This window comes from Pongo abelii, chromosome 7 (genome assembly GCF_028885655.2).
Source record: "Pongo abelii isolate AG06213 chromosome 7, NHGRI_mPonAbe1-v2.0_pri, whole genome shotgun sequence".
In the NCBI taxonomy this organism is placed as follows: domain Eukaryota; kingdom Metazoa; phylum Chordata; class Mammalia; order Primates; family Hominidae; genus Pongo; species Pongo abelii.
In genome coordinates this window covers 103,039,949-103,067,247 of record NC_071992.2, presented here as the reverse complement: position 1 = coordinate 103,067,247, position 27,299 = coordinate 103,039,949, and the positions used below count along the sequence as shown (strand labels likewise).

The following is a 27,299-nucleotide window of genomic DNA, read 5'->3' as shown; positions in this document are numbered from 1 at the left end:
AGAGTAATTGGGGTATCTATCGCCTCAAGCTTTTATTTCTTTGTGTTAGGAACATTGCAATTCCATTCTTTTGGTTATTTGAAAATATGCAATAAACTATTATTGATTATAGTCCCCCTATTGTGCCACCAAATACAACATCTTACTACCTCGATCCAATTGTAGTTTTGTACCCATCAGCCATCTCACTTTATCCCCCAATCCCTGCTATCTTTCGCTGCCTCTGACAAACATCATTCCACTCTCTATCTCCATGAGTTCAGTTTTTTTCTTAAGCTCCCACATTTGAGTGCTAACATGCAATATTTCTCTTTCTGTGCCTGGCTTATTTCACTTGATATAATGTCCTCCAGTTCAATCTATGTTGTTGCAAATGATAGGATTTCATTCTTTTATGGCTAAATAATATCCCATTATGTACATATACCACATTTATTTATTCATTCACTGGTTGATGGACACTTATGTTGCTTCCATATCTTGGCTATTGTGAATAGTGCTGCAATAAACATGGGAGTGCAGATATATCTTTGATACACTGATTTCATTCCTTTTGGATATATACTCCGTAGTGAGATTTCTGGAACACATGGTAGTTCTATTTTTAGATTTTTGAGGAACCCCCATACTGTTCTCCATAGTGCCTATACTAATTTGCATTCCAACTAACAGTGTACAAGAGTTCCCCTTTTTCCATATCCTGGCCAACATTTGTGATTACCTGTCTTGGATAACAGCCATTTTAATTGGAGTGAGATAATATCTCATTGGAGTTTTGATTTGCATTTCTTTGACAATTAATTATGTTGAGCATTCTTTCATGTATCTGTTGGCCATTAGTATGCCTTGTTTTGAGAAATGGCTATTCAGATCCTTTGTCCATTTTGTAACTGGATTATTTCATTTTTTGCTATTGAGTTGTTTGAGCTCCTTATAAATTCTGGTTATTAATCCCTTTTAAAATGGGTGGTTTGCAAATATTTTCTCTCATTTGGTGGGTTGTCTCTCCACTTTGCTGATGTTTCATTTGCTGGGCAGAAACTTTTTAGCTCGATGTGATCCCATTTCTCTATTTATGCTTTGGTTGTCTGTGCTTTTGGGGTATTACTCAAGAAATCTTTGCTCAGGCCAATGTCTCAAAGAGTTTCTCCAATGATTTCTTCTAATAGTTTGAAGTTTTATATTTAAGTTCAAGGGTCCTGTTTTTATAATGAACCTTTCCAATCTACTGGATGATTAAGTTATCTTGCATACTGTCAAACTAACTCCTGAGAATTTTGCGTCAGAAACATATTCTTCTACTCAATAGCACTTCACTCCTGTTTTGCTTGCTAACAGAAGCCTGATTTGGTTAGGTATTAGGCTGCAAAGTGCACATAGATCATGAACCTAGTTCTTGGGACTGAATCTTAATTGATTGCTCTAAACTAATAATGGTGATTATATTCACTTTTATCAATTTGGGGTTGAAAGGTAGACCTATAACCTAGTCTGGCCAATGGGATGGAAATGGGAGTCTGTGCCTTCTGTGCATTTTGTGGAAATGTTTTCTTCACAGATAAAGGGGTACAAACATGATGAAGAAACATCCTCTACCCTAGGGGTCCCTGACTCCTGGGCCACAGATTTATACTGGTCTGTGGCCTGTTAAGAATCAGACCACACAGCACAAGCAATGGGCAAGCAGGAAAAGCTTCATCTATGTTTACAGCCATTCCCCATAACTTGTATTACCTCCTGAGGTCTGCCTCCTGTCAGATCAGTAGTGTCATTAGATTCTCATAGGAGCATGAACCCTATTGTGAACTGTGCATGGGAGGGATCTAGGTTGTGTGCTCCTTATGAGAATCTAAAGCCTGATGATCTGACGTGGAGATGAGGCAGTGATGCTAGTACTGGGGAGCAGCTGCAAATACAGATTAACATTAGCAGAGAGGTTTGACTGCACAGAGACCATAATAAATCAATTGCTTGCAGACTCAAAGTCCTATCAGTGAGTGGCAAGTCACAATTAAGCTGCATCTGGTGGCAGGAGTTAGAGTAGTGAGTTTATATACTTCAATTATATAGTTGCATCTGGTGGCAGGCTTTAAGTCAGAAGCTGACACTTAGTTTAGTCCATACGTGGCCCACTCATTATTTTATTTACCACATCTGTTCACGCCTCTTTCCTGCACTGTGTACTTGTCTCAGTCACAGTTTTGGTAAGCCCACAAGCTAACCCTAGCCAAAATCACTGGAAGATTTCTTTGAAAAGGGGGAAAGACCCAATGAGGGGACAACAAAAGACACTATGACTGCCAACAAAAGAAAGTTATATTTAAAAGAAAATACCAAGAGTCCTACTTAAATTGCAGATTCACTGCAACAGGTGATTCACATTCTCCAATCCTGCTTTATATAATATGTGGCAACAGGCTATCCAACGAAGCCATGAAACCTTCAAAGCTGCTTCTCCACATGGCGATCAAGCACCCTGTATTAAAAGACAAGCCTCTGCAGTTTTTCAAAAGAAAAAAATGTGAACACAAAGAATAGAAGCAGTTATTGAAGGCCACCACTTTATCAAATGTGTCTGCACTGAGAGCATCATTCTTAGTGGCTAACTGCATTGCTAAAGCTAAGAAGTCTTTTACTACTGGTGAAGGTTGATCCTACCTGCTGCTAAAAACATGCATTGTGAACTTTTAGGAGAGGCTGCAGTTTAAAAGGTGGCATAAGTTCCTTTTTCAGCTAGCACTATAACTAGATGAACTGATGAAATAGCAGAAGATATTGAGGCACAATTGTTAGAGAGGATTAATGAGTCACCATGGTACACAACACAGATTGATGAGTCTACCAATGTTGACAACAAGGCAACAATTCTTGGTTTTGTGTGATATATTTTTTGGGAGGATGTGCATGAGAATATGTTATGGGCAATTTTTTGGCCAACCAATGACACCACAGCTGCAGAACTATTAAAGTCTTTGAATGATTACACATCAGGAAAATTGATCATTTTGTGTAAGTATGCATGGATGAAGTGGCTGCCATGACTGGACAGCTTTCTGGTTTTACCACTCAGGTCAACGAGGTCACTTCTGAATGTGAATCCATGCACCGTGTCACCAATACAGAAATTGTGGCTAGCTGAAAAATGCCATGTCACCTGAACTTAACAACTGAAAAATGTCACCTCAACTTAAAAACATTTTGCAGGACGTGATTGAAATTATCAACTGCATTAAATGCCCTTAACTCACATCTGTTGGCGTAACTCTATGAGGAAATGGATGCAGAGCAAACACATCTTCTCTTATATATAGAAATGAGAGGGCTTTCTAAAGGTAGATCACTGGCCAGAGGTTTTGAGTTATGAGAGCCACTGCAGAGATTTCTTATAGAAAAAAATCACCCCTGGCAGCATATTTCAGTGATGCAGAATGGATCGCAAAACTTGCTTACTTGTGTGACACATTCAACCTGGTCAAGGAACTTAATCTGTCACTCCAGGGGAGACTGACAATGGTGTTCAAGTCATCAGATAAAGTAATTGCATTCAAAGCCAAACTGGAATTATGGGGCAATGAGTGAACATTGGGATTTCTGACATGTTTCAAATATTAGTAAAGATTTTGAAAGAGACTCAGCCAGGGCCGTCTTACTCATAGCTGGTGCGTGATCACCTCTCTCAGCTTTCAAAAGAGTTTGAGCATTATTTCCAAACTAGAAAAGAGCCCTTAACTGGGAAGGAGTGGATCTGCAACTCATTTGAGAGTAAGCCAGATGAATGGACTTTGTCCGTGCTAGAAGAGAATCAACTGCTTGAGATCACAAATGACGGTGGCCTTAAGAGTATGTCTGAGACAACTTCAAATCCCAATATGTTCTGGATTAAAGTCAAGGTGGAGATTATCCTGAGATTGCCACAAAAGCACTGAAAAGCCTGCTCCTGTTGCCAATATCCTACCTTTGTGAAGCAGGGTTTTCTGTAGTGACAGTAACCAAAACGAGATTATGGAGTAGACTGGACATAGGCAACATAATTTGGGTGTCACTGTCTCCAGTTACCCCCAGATGGGACCGTCTAGTTCCAGGAAAACAAGCTCAGGGCTCCCACAGGTTCTACATAATGATGAGTTGTATAATTATTTCATTATATATTACAATATAATAATAATATAAATAAGGTTCACAATAAGTGTAATGCTCTTGAGTCATCCCAAAACCATCCCCCACCCCTAGTCCATGGAAAAATTGTCTTCTACAAAACTGATCTCTGGTGACAAAAAGGTTGGGGAGCACTGCTGTCCCATGCCTGGAAGAGTGCTAACAATTGAGGTGCAAATCTGAGGAAGAAATTCAGCATTCTAAAAGTGACAGGATGGAAAGATAGGGGAGCCTCTGTGTCCAGGTAACTTTGTTGTGGTTCTAAATTAATGACTTTAGTCATCTATCTCGAAGACTTTCTGTGAGATAAAAAATATTCTTATTGTTTAAGTCATTAATAGTAATTTAGATAACATAAAACCAGAACTCTCTTAACTGATACAGAGATTATGACCAAATTCTCTAACCAACTTTCATGAAATGGTTTTCAGTCTCGAGAAGAAATAAAATCTATATTTAAAAGTTACAGACGATACTCAAAGCTTATGTTGCTGTCAACAATTCTGATAGTTATTGGCATCATCCATTTGGGGTTTTGCAAACCCAAAAGCTTCTCATTCCCAGTCTAATTAATGACAGAAAGAGATAATGTAAATTATGACATGGGAAATGAATATAAATAAGCTTTTTCCAGAAGTAATGGAAAAATTACAGAACAGGTTTGCCAGAGCAAAAATTATAGACCAGGCTTGCCTCATCTTTTCATCATTTTGTGTTTGTCAGAAAAATTTAAAAATTAAAGGAGCAAAGTATCCCAAGGCAATTACAAAAAAACACCAAAACTGAAAACAATGGGCTTAAGGCAGTAGTTCTGGAAAATTTTATGAAGATAAAATAGGCACTAAAGTAAAATAAACCAATGGATATGAGATATTAGTCCAAGAACCTGCTGTACTTTAAATGAAATGGGCATATAGTATGTACTCAATTATTACTAGTTTTCTTATCATAAATACTGCTAATAATGGGAAAGTAAACATCAACAAAGAAAAAAACAATTAATATGTCCATAATAATAAAAGAATGATAAAGTGAGAATATCAACAATATATTTAAAAATCATATTTGCAACACATGTATATTAAAAAATTTTATCACTACTATAATCAAAAGTCTTATAAATTAATAGGTAAAAAGACAAAGAAAACAAAAGTAAAATGAGTACACAATATCAGGCATTTCACAGAAGGCATGCAAACGACCATAAACCAGAAACTATACTTATTTTCCTACCTTCAAATTTAACACTTATTTTTAATCTTACATAAAGTTGAAATTATTTAATCTCTGAATACAATACTTAATATCATAAGATAACAGCAAGCTTGATTATATTTTGATGTCTTCATAAATGTAGTAAAATAAGAAACAGTTATGTTAAAAAATGGGGGAAGATGTAAAAAAACGAAAGCTTTAATTTTATTTAAGTGTATGTTTTTGAAATGAAATATCTGAGTTAATGTTTATATGTGAAGTCCTCTTATTTTATGATGTTATTAAAAAAGCGTTGGTAAACAGACTTAATATGTACCAATAAACATATCTCTTTTATTGCTCTTATAATACAAGAGTTGTAAAAATCTTGTACAAAGTATAATTTTTACTTTTTCTCTAATTTATTTTTAAACAGTAGTAAATTTACTATGACCCAATGTTTGTTTTTAGTTACACCACACATTTTAATTCTTGATGAAAACAAAAGGCAACTATATGTTGTGATGATTAAGAAATATCTTCATGTTATAAATATATTACAAGCTATCTGTATTAAATGTTTTAATGATTGGAGAGACAATTAGATGTTAAGTTCCAATTCCATTATTATAGTAAAAATATTTCCTGATTGACATTTTAGTTTTGAACATTTGAATATTCTAATGTTTACATTTTATTTTAAGAAGAAAGCATTCAAATATATTTCAAACATCAATTTAGATAAAATAAATGTAATAAAACTGAACTTTAATCAATATAGATTAAATCCTCTATCAGTTGCAATTTAGTTGAATCAAAACTCATTTCACAGTTCATCTTTGACATTTTGAAGGCTCTGTCTAATTAAATTTAACTGGATTTAATTTAATTTATTCATATTGAACACCTTAAAAGCTCCTAGCATACCATACTATGCATTAGAGGAAAAATAAGATCCCTGACTTAAAGGAAGTCATCTTAACACTGGGGGTTGGGATACGAGTCAGGGGACATCTAGAAGCAGCAAAGAACCATTTAAATGTCTATGAGTAAGTGGAGGAGGGGCAGATGAAGAGAACTGGGTTAAAGAGTATAAAAATACAGTTACTTAGAAGGGATAAATTCAACATCTGATAAGCAAGGAGGGTAATATTGTTAAACAAAAATGTATTATACTCAGGAGATAGGCACCCTAAATGCCCTGACTTGGTCACTCTCAATTATATACTTATAACAAAATTGCACACGGGTCTGTGAAAAGAAAGTCTTGGAGCCCCAGAATTACTAAGCTAAAGGAGAAAGTCAAGCTGGCAACTTCTCAGGGCCAACTTGCCTCCCATTCTATTCAAAGTTATCCTTCTGCTCACTGAGATAGATGCATATCTGATTGCCAACTTTGGAAAGGTTTATCAGAAACTCGAAAGAAATGCAGCCATTTGTCCCTCACCTACCAGTGACCTGGAAGCCCCCTCCCTACTTCAGGTTGTCCCCACCTTTCTGGATGGAACCAATGTACTTCTTAACATATACTGATTGATATCTCATCTCTCCCTAAAATGTGTAAAACCAAGGTGCGCCCTGAACACCCTGGGCAGATGTTATCAGGACCACCTGAGGCTGTTCAAGGGTGCACATGTTTAACTTGGGCAAAATAAACTTTCTAAATTAACTGAGACCTGTCTCAAATTTTCAGGGTTCATGTTCCCCATAAATTTATACGAAATTTTTTTAAATTAAAAAACAAAACATAAACTTTATACTCCAATCACACATAGATCAATACTAAACAGCAAATCACATTCTGTATCTTTTTCACTGCATATATATGTAACAAGTTTTGATTCATGGTATTTTTGTTTTGATATGTGATATTTATGTATTTTTGTTTAATTGAAATAGTTTTGATTTTTTATTGTGACTCCTGTTTTGGGTCATGAATAATTTAGATGTGTTTCTTAAATTGAAAACTTTAGTTTCTTTTTCTAGTTGCCGTTCATTTTGTTTTTTATAGCAGTTGTGTTGCATATTAAAAATATGCTCTATAAAACACCATTTTTAAAAATGCCCATGAATAAATGAGGTAAAAGATTTAGGGAACCAGAGTAAGACCATACCGGGAATGAATCTGTGAAGAATGTTGGATAATGAAGAGACAGGTAAAAGAATATGGAGCACTGACCACAGGGAATGGCGCACACAGAAGGTCAGGCAGCAGCCATTATCAGAAATCTGGAGGCAGCAGAATTAAATAGCTTAAATTCCTTGTCCTTATCAAACATGACTTTGCCTTTACTCTTCCAAGATATCCCAATAGTCGCTTGATGCAGAACTTAAAATTAATTGGAATATGTTCTTGTTTGAAACAAATTGGTTGAGTTTTATCCAGGATCTGAAGAAGAAATTGCTATTCAACTGCTTTATGAAATGAGATATTCTTTCTTTAGTTGGATCCACCATTTATCAATGCCTTCTGAATTTTCTCTAGATATCTGATAAAACCTCAGATGTACTGGGCAGTATGCATAAAATACTCATGGCTTCATTATCCTCAGCTTGAATAATACAGGTTGTGCTGATAACACAGGTTAGAAATATTTTGTATTTGGGAAATGGAAAAGTTAGGATTTGATGGTTTAGTGATTAATTTGCTCAAAATAACTTTACTGTAAATTAAGGAAATATACATACTGGCAGCAGGTTGATTTCACCACATTTCCTCCCTCCACCCTGTCCTTTTTCAGATGTTTTGTTATTGACAGACTAGCTAGTAATTGATACAAGAAAATAAAGAATATTTTTGAGTTGGGATTTATTCCCATTAAGAATATAAATATCAACAATTAAGTTTATGCCACAAGCAATTAAATTATTGTCTATGAAAAAAGTTAAACTCTGAGATATTTGAAGTGATTTATTCTGAGCCAAATATAAATGACTGTGGCACAAGGCAAAGTCTCAAGAGGTCTTAAGAACATGTGCCCAAGGTGGTTGAACTACAGCTTGGTGTTATACATTTTAAGGAGACATAAAACCTCAATCATTACATGTAAGATGTGCATTGGTTCTATCTGGAAAGGTGGGACAACTTGAAGAGGGGCCTTCTAGGTCATAGGTGGACTCAAAGACATTCTGAGTGGCAATTAGTTGAAAGAGTTAAGCTATTATCTAAAGACCCTGAATCAATAGAAGAGGGTTAATTAATATAAAAGATCTGTATTAATATAAAGGGTTGTGGCTACCAAGGTTCTTATTATGCAGATGAAGCCTCCAGGTAGCAGGCTTCAGACATAATAGATTGTAAATGTTTCATATCAGACTTAAAAAGGTGCCAGATTCCTAGCTAATTTTCTCTTGTATCAGGAAAAAGACCTGGAAAGGGAAGGTGATTTTCTATAGAATATTGATTTTCCCAAGAGACAGCTTTTCAGGGCCATTTCAAAATATGTCAAAGAAATATATTTTGGGGTAAAATACTTCAATATCTTCCAGGGCCTGCCATCTGTCATGTTGGCATTTTATGGCTACAAAGAGTGTTTTGTCAGTCTTAAGGTCTCTGTTTTAATATTAATGCTGGTCAGTTGTGCCTGAATACCAAAAGCAAGAGGGTATAATGAGGAATGTCTGACCCCCCCACTGGCAATTATGTCCTCAACTAGTTTTTCAGGTTAACTTTGTAATGTTCTTGGCTAAGAGGAGGGGCCTATTCAGTTGGCTGGGGGATTAGAATTTTGTTTTTTATTTACATTCTCTACATATGCTTATTATCTCTGGTTCCCCAACTTATACACTTACAAAGAGAGGCAGAACCATTGCCTTTTCTTATCTTACCAAGAAAATAAATGGTATTATTATAGCTTCCAAAATGATCACAAATAAGTATCATTTTGTTTTTTTTTAATAGGTATTGATATCCTATTACTTAAACTATTTTTTTACATAGGCACAAACTAAGAATTTAATCACTGTGTATTCCCTGCCCTTGTAATCCCACTCCTAGACCAAAGTAGTGAACCTATAATTATTTTTCCTGCGTTAGAATGTGACACCCTGCTAGACACTTTCATTGTTATCCATTCAAAAATCTTCCATGGGCGGGATGCAGTGGCTCACGCCTGTAATCCCAGCACTTTGGGAGGCCAAGGCGGGTGGATCACGAGGTCAGGAGATCAAGACGATCCTGGCTAACACGGTGAAACCCCGTCTCTACTAAAAATACAAAAAAATTAGCCAGGCATGGTGGCAGGCCCCTGTAGTTCCAGCTACTCGGGAGGCTGAGGCAGCAGAATGGCGTGAACCTGGGAGGCAGAGCTTGCAGTGAGCCGAGATCGCGCCACTGCACTCCAGCCTGCAGCCTGGGCGACACAGCGAGACTCCGTCTCAAAAAAAAAAAAAAAAAAAAAAAAACAAAAAACTTCCATGTACAGATTTTTGTGCTGAATGCTATTGTAAGTATAAGATTCAAAGTCCATAATTTCAAGTAGTGTCTCAAATGAGTACAAACTCCTTCAACTGTAAATTCAAGATCCTCTTGAGAAATGAGATCAGGAAGTTGGCAGCAAAGATTGAAAGATACCTGCTTCATGACAATTTTTAGAGTCATGAAGTTTTCTTTTTCCTCCACTCCCAGTGACCTCTTGGCTCAGAGTGAGGACACAGCAATTTAGTGGAGTAAACTTGAAACTTTCCATAGTCCATCAACTGGGGGGACCCACAAAAAGTATCCAGCTAAACTGTATGAAAAGGGAACAACCCTGGAGAACCTCCTGGAGAGATGAATTGACCCTAAAAAGAGATTCAAGTGGTCACTGCCTGAAGCCAGGGATCAAGGGTACGGTATTAAAAAGCCCTGTAGGAGGCAACGCCAGCTCCAGGGAACTGCAGAAGGGGCAACACCCCGAGGAAACGAGCCAATCACAGAAGGTCCCGTTACCATTTTGCCTTTAATTCCCAGCCTCCTTCATTTCCTGACTGGAAAGAGCCAGAAAACCAAGCTAGTGAGTAAAAGAGTATGCAAAGTAAGAAAGGGGAATAGACCAATTTAAACTATTCTTCTCATTGCTGGATTCCATGGCACAATAAGGCGCAAGCTGAGTATCAAGCAGGAAAGTTTGAAAATTTGATATAAAAACAGGACTGGAATTTGTAAGACCAAAAAGAGTGAGGTTATTCATTAATACCTAGGATCTGATTGAGATGCTAGGATCCAGGTATCATGGAAAAGTAATACTACACCACTTGTTTGAAAAATTTGGTGTAAAAAAAAATTACTATTTTATAATTTTACCCTCACTGGGCCCTGCTCGTTGAATATATTAATATATTTTTATCATTTTTTTCCACATAATTCCAAATGTATTTCAAAGAAAACTACTATTAACAAACTAGAAAGTTCTTTCAATAATTATTGAGAATCTTCAACTTAATAATTTGCTTTTATAATTTTGCTAAATTTAATCATAGCAAAAATAGATTTTAGTAAATATGTTTTATTGCAGATAGTAATATATGTTAAATATAGAAGTATACAAATATGAAATATAGAAGTACATGTTTGTGTGTGTGTGTGTGTGTGTGTGTGTGTTTTGGCACACACCATACTATATTTATGCTGAGATGACTCTGAGAAATTTGAATTTATTATTATAATTTTAAAAGTTGTAAGACTAACTGGAAAAATAAAATCAATGAAAGATTTTAAAGCTACTTAGAAGCATCAAGTTGGTGATCTTGTAAATAATGTGTAATTTTTTATCTCTTTCCTTATATAATCAACTCTAATGAAAAAGCTTTCAGCTTCAACGTGTAAATCTATGTTGAGAAAAGCAAAAAAAAAAATTGTTTCACTGTACATTTATACTGCACTTATTTTTCATCCAGTGTGTAGTAAAGAGTTAGAACAGCAGATGCTTGGAGCTTTAACAATTTTTATTCAGAACTATACATTATCTCATGAGAAATAAATTTGATCCTTGGATTAGATGGTTTTCACCTTATGTTTGTTATACTCAAATGATGCCCATTAGTTTACCAAACTGTTGGAGGGTGAAATTGAAGAGTGAAAATGTTATAACTTTTTCTTCTTCTTAGTTGTTCGGTTCTCTGTTACAATGCAATAAAAAAGCAAATAATGTTTTTTTAAAAAGCCAGAAAAAAGGAGAAAGAAAAATATAGCCCTTTATGTGTGCAAAACTACAAAACTCTCCTAGACACAAATCTTTGGAAATAGTAATATTTTTATTTGAAAAAGGCCCACTAAGTAAATACACAAAAAGGCAAATTTTTAAAATAGGGAAAGAGCAGCACGTTTCATAACACCAGCTAAACTCATAATTTCTACAGGGGACAGGGTTAGCAAGGATACTTTAAATTTTTAGCAATGTGAAATAAATTTATCAATAATCATATACTTGTCCTTCTGCAAACTTAAACAACAACAAAAACCACAGAGTTGCTGCAAGTTAAAATTGTCTGCCTTGATTTCTATCTTTTCATTTTTTCAAAATATTTTATTAAAGTAGAAAAAATACTGGATTTAGAGCTTAACTGCCTGACAGCCAGCTAGCAATACAAATCCATCACTGGAGTACTGGTAGTCTCTGACATACTGTATCAGTACCACTGATAAAATTTTAATGATGTTAAGCAAGCATTAGGTACTAGTAGAAGGGAATGTACTGGAAGGTACAATATCTCAGATGTTTGAGATATTGTAGAATGAGTATTTATAAGGACCATGGCATAGGATGATTGCTGCTGGGAGCTCTCAGTGCACTAAAGGAATACAATAAAAGGAAGAGGAAAATTAATCACCCATTTAAGATGAATGATCTAATCCAAGGGTTCTTTGGCAGCATATAAAGAAAATCTCATTTTCAACAGTTAGAGGGCAGAAAAATCTGAGAATCTGACTTGGTATATAAATACACAGGTAAGTAGATAGATAATTGGTAGGTAGGTAGGTAGATACATAGATGATAGAGAGATAGATAGATATGCACATAGATAGAAATATATTCATATTTATGTTCTCTGGAGCTCTGCTATAGCAGTCTCAACCTCGGCAAGTATATTTTTTATTATTATTTTATGCTAAGGCTAGGGCCCTGATGAAGAAGAAGTGGAGCTCTAAAATTTGAGATAGTGACATTAAAGCCTTGATACATAAAATGTCATCATGGTCACCTGTTACAGAGAATAAATAGGCAGAATTCCTAAAAAGTAGAGTTTTGGTTCAGGTCTGTTTCCCAGTGGCTTCACTGGGTCCATAAGCCTACCCCACGGGCAATATCCATGGTCCCTAAAAGCAAAATTTAAATGGATACTTGGTAGTGGGTAGAGTTTCCGCATTGGTTTCTTGGCCTGTGCAGTAAGAGCTATCGCAGTAAAGATTAAGTGGAAGCCTCTGAAACTTCTCTCTACCGTTTTCCCCACTCTAGCCAAGATAGGAAATTGAAAACAATATCACATCTCAGGTGGAATGCCAGAAATTAGTACTGCCCCTAAAGACCTAAAGCAGAACACAGATCTGGTGATTCCCATCATATTCCCATTTAATACATGAGTTTGAACATTAAAAAAAAAAAATGGGTCTTTGAAGCCCGGATTCAACTACTAGAAATTCAATCAAGAAACAGCCCTAATTATAGCTGTTGTGCTAAATGTGGCATATTTGCTACAGCAGACTAAAATAGCATTAGGTCCATTATATGTGGTCACTGACATGGCAAATGCATTGTTTTCCATCTCTAACAAGAAGACAATCAGAAACATCATTCATTCATGTGAGATGAATAATATACTTTTATAGGCTTATTCATTTTTATCCTTGTCATTCTTTCTGGGTATGATCAATACTTATTTCTCTTGAACGTGATATTATATTAGTTCTGGATTTTTCTGATTGTACCACATAATGCTAAATAATTTGGTTTTAATTGGTTATTTGACTCTTTTCTAGTCTGGACATCTTGATCACCCTAAATTGAGAACTGACTATCAGCCACAATTCTAGTCAATTCAGACCTCTATCCGATGTGGAGTATCCAGAGATTCAGAAAGATATGGAACTTTTAATTTTTGACCAGCTAATAGTCTTGAAATATTATATAGATGCAAAAGATTTTCCTCAATTAAGAATTTCTGATTGTAATGAAATTAACTACTTGACTATCTTAGCATTGCTCTTGAGACAAACATAATAAACACACATTCTTGACTTGATTTAAAGGTCTTTCATAATCAATTAGTCTTCCTGTCTCTCCCTCCTCAAATCACCTATTCCCTCTCACTTATCTGAAACTACTATTACCCTTCTTTCAGGGATCCAGCCACATCAAACTTGTCTGTTATCAAATACACCACACAAACCCTGCCAGTGGTCAGGGTGCTATTGAAGGCATCCTTTATCAAAAATGTTTAATCAAATGTCAGTATTAATAATATCATTTATATTTTAAAGGCTATATTATCTTAAATATTTCAGGACTCTAAAGATATTGGATCTTAATGTCTGGAAGAGATAAAGTTTTACAAAAGCCCGTTACCTTGTTGCTTGTGGAAAAAGCAAATACTCATCTCTTACCATTGAGTCATATGAAGGTAGGTACATCTCAGCAAGTGTAGAGTTTTTGAATTCTTCACTCCAAATGAAGCTGTGGAAACTCTGAGGTATGAACGAGACTGGTGAATCACTTCCTTCAATCAGATTTTTATACACGTTTGTTTGAGGTCGAGCTAGGCCTTTCAGTATTACATAAAATCCATCATTTGCAACCACTGAAAAAAACAAAGCCAAAAAATATATACTGTATGCTCAGGCTTCTTGATATAGATATGACTAATACATATATTACATTTAACGGTACTTTCAACATATTTCTTTCAGTGTATTCTGTAACAGTGAATTTAATGTAATAGGCATTTTCAAATAGTTTACTCAAGTAACAAGAATAACAAAGGCATGTTTATACATTTGGAGTATTCTTTTCAGACGATTACATATAATAGCTATCCTCTCACAGAACTGATGGGTTCTAGTGGAAGAAAACATGGTTACATATAATTATTAATAGATGTGAGACATTGTGAGAAAAATGGGACCAGAAAAGCCCTTGAATATTTTTTAATGTTTATGACCCTCCCATATACAAAATGCCATTTTTCCTATTTTATATAAATAACAATATATATCTACCCTTAATTTTCATTTATCTTTGCTCTGGACATGATGACAATCACTTATAGAACTTAATAATGGAGACAGTTTGGAGAGGGTGGCTGATTATTACTAGAAAGAAGAGTTTTTCCCATATCTGTCCTACTCCATAACATAAATCTCCAAAAACTGTCATCCAACCCCAATTCCTAAAATTAAACTGTGTGCCTGTAGGTCTGAAAGACATACTGATTTGTGAATATTTTTAAGGCAACTTAAATTAATTCCAGTTCTTCTGAAGTCTTTGAAGAATAAGGGGGTAAGAATGGGATGGTGTCTTTCTCCATTTCTTATTTACATTACTTCATAAGATTGAAGCAAATTACTCAAGTGCTGTCAGGAGATATTTTCTTACACTTTGCTTATGAACTTGAAAGAAATAGAAACTTTACAAATCGCATTTTCAGGGCCAATCATTTTTTTAAATGTCCTAAAAGTCATCAAATGCTTGCCATGTCTGCTTTTTTTCCGAGTGCTTATTAGTGTGACTTTCTTAGTCACAATTCATACACAGTGACCATGGGAGAGTGATTTTCATGCTTCTTTAAAGCAATGGTTGTTCTTGCTTGGATGTCTGAGCTTAAACTAGACCTCTTTCTAGGCAACACAATACAAGCATATCTTGTTTTACTGTCCTTTGCTTTTCAGTGCTTCACAGATATGACATTTTTTACACATCAAAGATTTGTGCAACTTTGCATCTAGCAAGTCTATCAGCACCATTTTTCCAATAGCATGTGCTCACTTTGTGTTTCTGTGTCACATTTTGGTAATTCTCACAATATTTCAAACTTTTTCATTATTATTATATCTGTTGTGATCTGTGATCACTGATCATTGATGTTACCATTGATGTAACTGTTTTGGGCACCACAAACTATGCACATATAAGATAATGAACTTAATTGGTAAATGTTGTATGTGTTTGGACTCCCCTATTCAATGGCTGTTTCCCCAACTCTCTCCCTGTCCTCAGGCCTTTCTACTCCCTGAAACACAACAATGTTAAAATTAGGGAATTAATAGCTCTAAAATATCCTCTAAGTGTTCAAGTCAAAGGAAGAGTCATGTGTCTCTTACTTTGAATCAACAGCTAGAAATGATTAACCTCAGTAAGGAAGGCTCATTGAAAGATGAAATATGCTGAATACTATGCCTTTTACACCAAACAGTAAGCCAAGCTGTGAATGCAAAGGAACAGTTCTTGTAGAAATTTAAAAGTGCTATGCCAGTGAACACACTAAGTAAGCAAAGCAGCCTCATTGCTATACTGAGAAAGTTTTAGTGGTCTGGATAGATGAAACCAGCCGCAACATTCTCTTAAACGAAACCTAATCCAGAGCAAGGCCCTATTTCCGTTCAATTTCATGAAAGTTAAGAGAGGGAGAGAAAGCTCCAGATGAAAAGCTGAGAGCTAGCAGAGTTTGGTTCATGAGGTTTAAAGATAGAAGACATATCTATAACATAGAAGTGCAAGGTGAAACAGCAAGTGCTGATGTAAAAGTTGCATCAAGTTATCCAGAAGACTAGCTGAGGTCATTGATAAAGGTGGTTACACTAAACAGATTTTCAATGTAGATGAAACAGCATTCTACTGTAAGAAGATGCCATCTAGTACTTTTATAGCTAAAAGAGAGAAGAAGTCAATTCCTGGCTTCAAAGGTTCAAAGGAGAGGTTGATGATGACATGCAGCTGGTGATGGTGACATGCAGGTCAGCTGACTGTGACATGCAGCTGGTGACATTAAGTTGAAGCCACTACTCCTTTACCATCCCAAAAATTCTAGGGCCCTTAACAATTATGTTAAATCTACTCTGCCTGTGTTCTATAAATGGAACAACCAAGCCTAGATGACAACATATCTTTTTACAGCATTCTATAATGAATATTTGAAGCCCACTGTTGAGATCAACTACTCAGAAAAACAGACTTCTTTCAAAATACTACTGCTCATTGACAATGCATCTGGTCACCCAAGAACTCTGATGGAATTGTGTAAGTAGATGAATATTGTTTTCCTGCCTGCTAACACAACATTCATTCTGCAACCTATCAATCAAGAGGTAATTTCAACTTTTAAGTTTTATTATTTAAGAAATACATTTCATAAGTCTATAGCTACCATAGACATAATTATTCTGATGGATCTGGGCAAAGTAAACTGAACCTTCTGGAAAAGATTCATTATTCTAGATGCCATTAAGAACATTTGTGATTCATGAAAGGAGGTCAAAATATCAACACTAACAGGAGTTTGGAAAATTTGATTCCAACCCTCAAGGATGACTTTGAGGGGTTCAAGGCTTTGGTGGAGGATGAAACTGCAGATGTGGTGGAAACAGAAAGATAACTAGAATTGAAAGTGGAGCTTACCTACAGATGTGACTGAATTGCTGCAATCTTATGGTAAAACTTAAACCAAATAAGGAGTTGCTTCTTATGGATGAACAAAGAAAGCGATTTCTTTTTTTTTATTTATTTATTTTTTATTATTACTATTATTATTATTATTATTATTATTATTATGCTTTAGGCTCTATGGTACATGTGCGCAACATGCAGGTAAGTTACATATGTATACATGTGCCATGCTGGTGCGCTACACCCACCAACTCATCATCTAGCATTAGGTATATCTCCCAATGCTATCCCTCCCCCCTCCCCCCACCCCACAACAGTCCCTGAAGTGTGATGTTCCCCTTCCTGTGTCCATGTGTTCTCATTGTTCAATTCCCACCTATGAGTGAGAATATGCGGTGTTTGGTTTTTTGTTCTTGCGATAGTTTACTGAGAATGATGATTTCCAATTTCATCCATGTCCCTACAAAGGACATGAACTCATCATTTTTTATGGCTGCATAGTATTCCATGGTGTATATGTGCCACATTTTCTTAATCCAGTCTATCATTGTTGGACATTTGGGTTGGTTCCAAGTCTTTGCTATTGTGAATAATGCCACAATAAACATACGTGTGCATGTGTCTTTATAGCAGCATGATTTATAGTCCTTTGGGTATATACCCAGTAATGGGATGGCTGGGTCAAATGGAATTTCTAGTTCTAGATCCCTGAGGAATCGCCACACTGACTTCCACAAGGGTTGAACTAGTTTACAGTCCCACCAACAGTGTAAAAGTGTTCCTATTTCTCCACATCCTCTCCAGCACCTGTTGTTTCCTGACTTTTTAATGATTGCCATTCTAACTGGTGTGAGATGGTATCTCATTGTGGTTTTGATTTGCATTTCTCTGATGGCCAGTGATAGTGAGCATTTTTTCATGTGTTTTTTGGCTGCATAAATGTCTTCTTTTGAGAAGTGTCTGTTCATGTCCTTTGCCCACTTTTTGATGGGGTTGTTTGTTTTTTTCTTGTAAATTTGTTGGAGTTCATTGTAGATTCTGGATATTAGCCCTTTGTCAGATGAGTAGGTTGCGAAAATTTTCTCCCATTTTGTAGGTTGCCTGTTCACTCTGATGGTAGTTTCCTTTGCTGTGCAGAAGCTCTTTAGTTTAATTAGATCCCATTTGTCAATTTTGGCTTTTGTTGCCATTGCTTTTGGTGTTTTAGACATGAAGTCCTTGCCCATGCCTATGTCCTGAATGGTAATGCCTAGGTTTTCTTCTAGGGTTTTTATGGTTTTAGGTCTAACATTTAAGTCTTTAATCCATCTTGAATTGATTTTTGTATAAGGTGTAAGGAAGGGATCCACTTTCAGCTTTCTACATATGGGTAGCCAGTTTTCCCAGCACCATTTATTAAATAGGGAATCCATTCCCCATTTCTTGTTTTTGTCAGGTTTGTCAAAGATCAGATAGTTGTAGATATGTGGCATTATTTCTGACAGCTCTGTTCTGTTCCATTGATCTATATCTCTGTTTTGGTACCAGTACCATGCTGTTTTGGTTACTGTAGCCTTGTAGTATAGTTTGAAGTCAGGTAGTGTGATGCCTCCAGCTTTGTTCTTTTGGCTTAGGATTGATTTGGTGATGCGGGCTCTTTTTAGGTTCCATATGAACTTTAAAGTAGTTTTTTCCAATTCTGTGAAGAAAGTCATTGGTAACTTGATGGGGATGGCATTGAATCTGTAAATTACCTTGGGAAGGATGGCCATTTTCATGATATTGATTCTTCCTACCCATGAGCATGGAATGTTCTTCCATTTGTTTGTATCCTCTTTTATTTCCTTGAGCAATGGTTTGTAGTTCTCCTTGAAGAGGTCTTTCACATCCCTTGTAAGTTGGATTCCTAGGTATTTTATTCTCTTTGAAGCAATTGTGAATGGGAGTTCACTCATGATTTGGCTCTCTGTTTGTCTGTTATTGATGTATAAGAATGCTTGTGATTTTTGTACATTGATTTTGTATCCTGAGACTTTGCTGAAGTTGCTTATCAGCTTAAGGAGATTTTGGGCTGAGACGATGGGGTTTTCTAGATATACTATCATGTCATCTGCAAACAGGGACAATTTGACTTCCTCTTTTCCTAATTGAATACCCTTTATTTCCTTCTCCTGCCTAATTGTCCTGGCCAGAACTTCCAACACTATGTTGAATAGAAGTGGTGAGAGAGGGCATCCCTGTCTTGTGCCAGTTTTCAAAGGGAATACTTCCAGTTTTTGCCCATTCAGGATGATATTGGCTGTGGGTTTGTCATAAATAGCTCTTATTATTTTGAGATACATCCCATCAATACCTAATTTATTGAGAGTTTTTAGCATGAAGGGTTGTTGAATTTTGTCAAAGGCCTTTTCTGCATCTATTGAGATAATCATGTAGTTTTTTTCTTTGGTTCTGTTTATATGCTGGATTACATTTATTGATTTCTGTATATTGAACCAGCTTTGCATCCCAGGGATGAAGCCCACTTGATCATGGTGCATAAGCTTTTTGATGTGCTGCTGGATTCTGTTTGCCAGTATTTTATTGAGGATTTTTGCATCAATGTTCCTACTTCTGATGAGTAGGTTGTGAACATTGAATTTTAAAAAAGATTTCAAATGTAACATAAACTTAGTTGATAAAGCAGCTGGCAGGGTTTGAGAGAACTGACTCAAATTTTGAAATGTTTTGTGGGTAAAATGCTATCAAACAGCGTTACATGCTACAGATAAGTCTTTTGTAAAAGGAAGAGTCAATTGATGCAGAAAACTTCATTGCCATCTTCTTAAGAAATTGCCACAGCCAAACTGGGCATCGTGTTGTGTGCCTGAAGTCCCAGCTACTTGGGAGACTGAGGTGGGAGAATCACTTTAGCCCAGGAGTTCAAGTTCGGCCTTGGCAAAAACAACAAGACTCTATCTCTAAAAGGAGAGAGAGAGAGAGAGAATTTGCTGCAGCCGCCCATATCTTCAGCAACCTCCAGCCTGAATAGCCAGCAGCCATCAACATTGAGGCAAGACCCTCCACTAGAAAAAGATGAGGATTCACTGAAGGTTCACATAGTCATTAGTATTTTTGAGCAATTAAGTATTTTAAATTAAGGTATATATATTTTTAAACATAATGCAATCACTGCTTAATAGACTACATGATAATGCAAACATAACTTTTATATGCACTGGGAAACCAAAAAATGTGTGTGACTCTCATTATCATGATATTCATTTTGTTGCAGTGCTCTGGAACTAAACATGAAATTTCTCTGAGGAATGCCTGTATAATAAATGGATCAAATGCTAGTCTAGGAGGCAGGAGAAGGACTGATTTTTAGTCCCAGTGTTACATTCATTGTGTAATTATGGGAAAATCATATATTCCTAGGATCAACGTCCAGATCAAAGATGGTCGTGCTAAGTTATCTACATGTATTTTAAATGTATTATTTTGTCAATTATTCACTGAATGTAATAATTTTATTTTGTTGTAGTCACTATTAAAGGGTTTAAATGAATTTTAAAACTAATATACATAACCAAATTTTACAAATGCAAAGATTATCTTAAAAGTTTTGGCCAATTTAGTGAAATTTTAAAGATGTAGATGAAAAAGCCTGTATCTAATAATAATAATTAAATTAGTTAACAATAATGTTAAAAACCTCATATTACATACTATAACTTCGGAAAAACTGTGTTTAATTTAAAAAGCATAAATATTCAAATATCTCACATGAATCTTCTTTTTTAGTTTCTTCATCATAGTTCAGATTATTTCTTTCATCATCCAACACATTTCTCTGAAACCATTATCTTTACTCAAGTTGGTTTGGGATACAGTATATTTGCATTTTAATGTAAAGAAGTCCCTGAAATTGTATCGCAAGCTACAAGTACTGTAATCATTTGCACAACATTGACAAGTATTTACATAATGTTTTTTAGCTAAATTTATTTTTTAATTTTGTAAAATGCTGAATTTATTGCTAAAAATGCTTTTACAAAATTAAACTTACTGAAAAGGCACAATAAAAAATAAGAATCACCCATACTTATACAAGTCAGAATTTTTGAATAAGTGTATTTATTTGGAAACAGATGAGGGAGACTGCAATAACCAAAAGTTTAAAAACTGAAAGAATCAAATATTGGCATAGATGTGAAACATCTAGAATTCTCACACATTGTTACTGGAAGTATAAATTATACAATTACTCTGTAAAAATATCTGGCAGTTTTTTATAAAATGAAATATACATCTAACCTATGCCCCAGTAATTCAGTTCTTAGGTATTTGCTCAGGAGGAATGAAAGTAGATGTCCAAAAAGGACTTGTACAATGATGTTACTAGCAGCTTTATGATAATAGCTGAACTCTATAAAAATCTCAGGTGTCCATCTGGAAGAAAATGTGTAAAGAAGCTCTTGTATGTCCATGCAATGGAATACTACTCAGCTATGAAAAGGAATGAACTATTGATTCATACAACATGGATGAATCTCAGAAGCATTATGTTGATTGGAATAAAGTTTTCACAAAAGGGTACATGCTGTCTGACTTCATTATAAAGTTTTAAATGATTCATGTGAATCTAATTCATAGTGAGAATTTAAAAAAAGAAATAGAGAGCCATTGCCCCTATGGGACAGACAAGAAACTGACTGGGAAGAAATATAAAGAGAACTTTTAGGGTGATGGAAAAGTTCTATATCTTGCTAGGGATCTGGGATACAGGATTTGTCTAAACTCATCAAGTGATACATTTAAGGTATACATATGCACATCACTATATATAAATTTTGCCTTAAAAAATAAAGTGTCAGAAACAAATATTGAATCCTAGATACAATCTGAAGTGTTTAGGGGTGAAATGTCCTGATGCTATGATATGTCAATTAAATGGAAGCTTATGCAAATATAGTGGAGGAAAAAACTAGAGAAAAAAAATTAGTGTTCACAAGATGACAGCAAATATTGTTTGATTCTTTCTTTGTTTTGAACGTTTTATTATATGAGAGACACTATTCTAAACATATTATAACCCTATGAGTCAGGCACTATGATTGCTTCCACTTTACAACTGATGAAACTGAAAGCAGGGAAAAATTAAACATCCTTCCCAAGCTTGATGAGCTAGTAGTGGTAGAGCCAGTATTTGAAGACACCCAGTGGCAGTTCCACATGACTATACTAGTCTTTGTAATTTGACATAGAATTCTTTCTTCCCCTCCCCTCCCCTCTCTGTCTCATTCTTGAAATATATTGCTTAGAGATAGTGTTTCAATTAGGATAAAATATAATGTATTATTTAGCATGTGACATTTTCAGTTAAAAAATATATTACAAAGTAATATATGTTCATTTAAAAAGTTTAAAATAAAAGTAAATATATGTCTGCCTATGAATACATGTTTATGATATAAACATTGTAATAGAAAAACAAGTCTAGAAAGAGATTTGGTAGTATTAGTTACTTGTTCATAAGAGAATGACTTATGTGGCACCTCCCCTACTCTCTCTTCCTTCAGCTCTCAGCCATATGAAGTGCTGGCTCCCATTTCACCTTCTGCCATGAATGTAAGTTTCCTGAGACTTTAAAAACAAGTATCTTTTTAAATAGACTTATAAAAAAAGACATTGTTAATTATTGAGCAAAATAATAATGCTTGATTAGAACTGTAAGTATACCTTTCACTAGATATTCTCCATAAAATGGAAGTTAATGTTTTCAGATCTTAATGACAAATGGGTTGATTGGCTATTCCTAAATAAATGACTCCTTAAGAAGCAACCTCTTAATCTAGATTTCTTAAATCTAGAAACAGCTATTCCTGTTACTCATATATACCAAACATGCCATGAAGAGTAAATATCACGTACCAAGCATGAAATATTTGTCATGCACTGTGCTAGGTGTTCTAACACTAATTATTCCAATAACCCAGAAAACCATACATTGTTAGTGCATATTTCAGATGAAGAAACCAAGGCTCAGAATGATAAAATAACTTGTCAAAAGTTACAAAGTACATTAATTTCTGGAAGTTTTCAAATGTGTTCTAACATCTGAAGGACACACACACACATACAAACATACATACACACATATGAGTGCTCTGTGTACTGTATGTGCATATTTAAGTAGTTATGAGTATATATAAAATGTATATATAGATAAATATATACGTACAAATGTATGTTAGTTTTATAGATCTTATAAACAACCTCAATGAGAATTAAAAGAATTCTTACCATTCGATATGGTTTGGATCTGTGTCCCTGCCCAAATCTCCTGTCGAATTGTAATCCCCAGTGTTGGAGATGAGGCTTCAGTGGGAGGTGATTGGATCATGGGGGTGAATCATTCATGAATGGTTTAGCACCATCCTCTCGATGCTGTTCTAGTGATAGATTTCTCATGAAATCCCATTGTTTAAAAGTATGTGGCACCTCCCTCTTCTCTCTGTTCCTCCTGCTCTCAGCTATATAAAGTCTTGGCTCCCATTTTGCCTTCTGCCATGATTTTTAGTTTCCTGAGGCCTCCCCAGAAGTTAAGCATATGCCAGCATCGTGGCTCCTATACAGACTGTAGTAGCATAAGGCAATTAAACCCCTTTTCTTTATAAATTACCCAGTCTCAGGTATTCCTTTACAGCAGTGTGAAAACAGACTAATACATCATTTGTAAGAGAGTTCAGAAATTGACCCACAATTATTTCCTTAAATTAATGTAGTTGGCATATTCATAAATCTATCAAAATTATTTGAGAAGAAATTTGAAAATAAAAGTTTTTTTTTAATTTCAGACATATATGCAGAGTGAGATGAAATTTTGGGTGACTTCTGTATAGATATACTAGCAGAGAATAAAAAAGGAAAAGGATCCTTATTCAAACAAAAAATTTAACATTGTAAATGGAATTAAAATGAAGAGTTCAGAGAAAAGTATAAAATTTAGCTGAAACTGAATTTACAAAAGCTTCTCAAAATAGAATTCAAAGAATATTTGACATAATCTCAAAATTTATAGACAAATTATTTAAATGCTATAAAAATTGTCTAAAAAGATTGCTATCTAGTTAAGCTCTCAAAAACAATTAAAATTTACTAACAGAGCACAAAGTGGTGTTAAATGTATGAATTGTGAGAAAAGAGATATTTGTTAATAATGCAAGATAAATATAAGCATTTGAAATTTTTAAACTGTGAGAAGAAACAAATAGCATGGATTCCTTATTCAAATATTCAAAATACATAAAACAATTTCATGTATTTAAAAAAAAACAACAAGCATTTAAGAAAAATCAGACAATAAGGAAACAATACTCATTTCCAGCCCATTAAATAATGATTCCCAGACTTTGCAAAAGTAAAGGAATTTATCAAAATCAAGTTGGTTAGGAATAAGTTTCATAAAAGTATTTATATACCTAGTTTCTATTACATGAAAAATCAAAGAACTATTCTCATAATGACTTGAGAAACCCTTAATGCAGGACCCCATATTTGAAAATGGCTCTTAACTATACTTCTATTAATGAACAAAAGGCATTAAAAAGAATTAAAGATACTAGTTAGAGAAAGTTTAATTAATCATTTTGATAGTGACTTTTTAAAAGGTTAAAGGCCAATTACAAGGTTTGATTAAAGCAAACATGATTGTTAATCTTGCTAAAGATTTCCCACTCTCTGGTACAAAGACCTTCAGCTAAAATCAGCCATTCTAGAAGGACTTAAAAGTTTCAAGGAACTATAATTGGATGAATAAAGTCATATTGTCAGTGGTGAATCCCTCCTTGCCCTATAAAATTTAGTTTAAGTGTTATCTATCTACCAGGGAAGACTTTTCTGACCTCAGCCCTGCCCCCATCCAGCCTAATTAACAGGCCTCCTCTGGGATCTTTCTTCACAGAATTTTTGCCATGGCACTCTTTGTTTTCAGTCTCTGTCAATAGACTGTAACCTCTTGAGAGAAGAAACTGTCTGCTCTCTGTATCTCCAGCTCATGTCACACAGCCTAGACAATTTTAGGCATTTAGCAAAAATACTCATTGAATAAATGAAAGCTTAATTAATGATCCCCTATAATATTTCTCTCCAAAGAATTTTATAAAATATTTGAAGATCAACTCTTTTTTTTTCCTTAGAATTCTGTCTATTGAGGAACAAGATAAAACTCTATGATGGTCAATTTTCTTCTCAGGCCCTTAGATGGAAACCTCGGAAAAACATAAGAAAGTTATATAAATTTTAAGCCAGATGGATGAAATTATGGAATCTCTTTATAAGGTCTAAATGATTGCAGAGATAAGATAACAAAGCAATAAAATGGCCTTTTCATAGCTTTTATTATATTAAAGAATCTTTGGAAATGGGATTATTTTGCATAGGTCCAATTTTTCCTCTTCTAAGGTACCAGGAGTAGTTATTTTAAGACACAAGTCTAATAACCTTGCTTAGAATAATGCAATAACTTGTAGAAGACAATATGCAAATAAAACTGGATATTTATTTTGAGATTAAAAATGCAAATATGTAAATATTATACAGCTATCTGGAAGGGATGTAAAGAAATTTATTTCATTTTATTTTGAGCTCAGAGCTTCTATTGAAATAGCCTTCAAATATTGATACTCTCTGTTCCAAAATAGAAATAAACACTCTTCTGGTACTGTGAAAATTACAAAAGATATAATTATAAGAGGCATTACAAGGCAAACATCCCTAAATGAGTACATAAAATGATATGAAGGTCTGAAGAAGAAATAAATTGTGTCTGATGGGAAATATATGGAATGACTTTATGAAAAAGAAGCATTTATGATGAATCTTGAAATGTAGATACAATTTTGATTGACAGATATGGAAGGAAAAATATTTGTATAGTAGGAAATCAAATGAACAAGACCAGAAGCAGGTAACATGGAGTACTTGATGGTCTTCAATCAAGCTAGGAAGGTTGATAAAGAACAATGAATTACCCAGTTTGTCAGAAGCACAGTACAGGAAAAAGTACTTTAAAGAATTCACTTAAAAGCAGGTTAGGACACACTTAAGAGAGCACTGGAAATTGGAATTATGTTTTAAATAACCAATTACAGAATGTTCAATTAGAATAAAAGTAATGCTAATTTTTAAAATGAGGTATGACTGGTTCAAAATGGCTGACTAGAAGCATCTCATAGACAACTTATCCACTTATAAGAACCAAAATAATGTATGAGAAAACCATACCTCAAATAGATTATCCAAGAGAGAACACTGGAGTTTAACAGAAAAGTGACAAGAAACACCAAAAATAAGGATGGAGAAAGAAAAGGGGCAGCCTGCTTGGCCAGGACAGCCAGAGCCAGGAGTGAGTCTCGAATATGGGGAGAGGGTGATTTTCAACATTTAAATTACCAAAGCCTTAAAATTTAGAATGCAGCAATAGTCGCATTCTCATGTAACACTGGGATGATACATTTCTGATCATTTGTAGACAACTATCAAGAGATATTAAAATATACCCACATTTTGATTCATTACTTTTAACTTTAGAAATCTGTCATAAATAAATAATCCAAAATACAAGTAAAAGTTACTGTAAGTATATATTCAGGACCACAGTATTCATGATAGGAGAATATGTACAACCTTTTTAAAAAGATTGATCAAGTATAACATATCTGTATGACAAAAATATGCAGTTATTCAAAAATGGTGTTTGCAGAAATATTAGCAGTTCAATTATGTGAATGTTGAGCTGAGGCAAGGTCTAAAACCCTAAGAATTTGAAAATCAGAAGCATATACATTAAAGTCGAATCACAGCAATGAATTAAAGCTCTCATCAAAAAAATGAAAAAAAAAAAAAAAAGCTTGGACAGTTAGGGGAGGTCCCAGGAGAACTCTTGTAAGGGACAGAAAGAAAGTGAAGTTGCAGAGACAAGAATGAATCAAATTGTTCATAAAGGACCTTTGTCAGATGTTGGTCTTCTTCTGGGCTTGCTCTCCCTAAAAGGATATCACTAAATCATCCTGGCTTGAGGTGACTGGTCAGAGGACTATTGGTAAGGCAAACTACGAACATCGCAAACTTTTAAAATCAATCCTCTCAGTGAAGCCAATTGCAGAGGGAATAAACACGGAAATCAAAAATTGAGAATTCATCATATTCATAGCATTAAGTTACTTTAAAAATAGTTAAACATTATTGGAGATTGCATAAAGGAAGAATTTATAATTTTATAATACACAAATGATTGTTTGTAACAACCTATTAATTATTAATCCTTTAAAAAATCATTAAAACATTTTCAAAAATGTTATTTTGCTTAACTTTAAAAGTTTAATCCCAAAGTTTATAGGAATTTATGAT

The 27,299-nt window shown here is 34.7% G+C and overlaps 1 protein-coding gene across 5 annotated transcripts in view; it reads right to left on the bottom strand.

Moving 5' to 3' along the window:
- CNBD1 (cyclic nucleotide binding domain containing 1) overlaps positions 1 to 27,299 on the bottom strand; it is a 631,440-nt gene that overhangs the window by 225,113 nt on the left and 379,028 nt on the right. For all 5 annotated transcript variants that reach the window (XR_008509177.2, XM_054518647.2, XM_054518649.2 and 2 more), the window contains one exon: positions 13,931 to 14,124. Coding sequence is in view for 4 of the 5 variants with exons in the window: in XM_054518647.2 (XP_054374622.2) it covers positions 13,931 to 14,124 (194 nt within the window). In the remaining variant the exon portion in view is untranslated. The remainder of the gene's footprint in view (positions 1 to 13,930; positions 14,125 to 27,299) is intronic.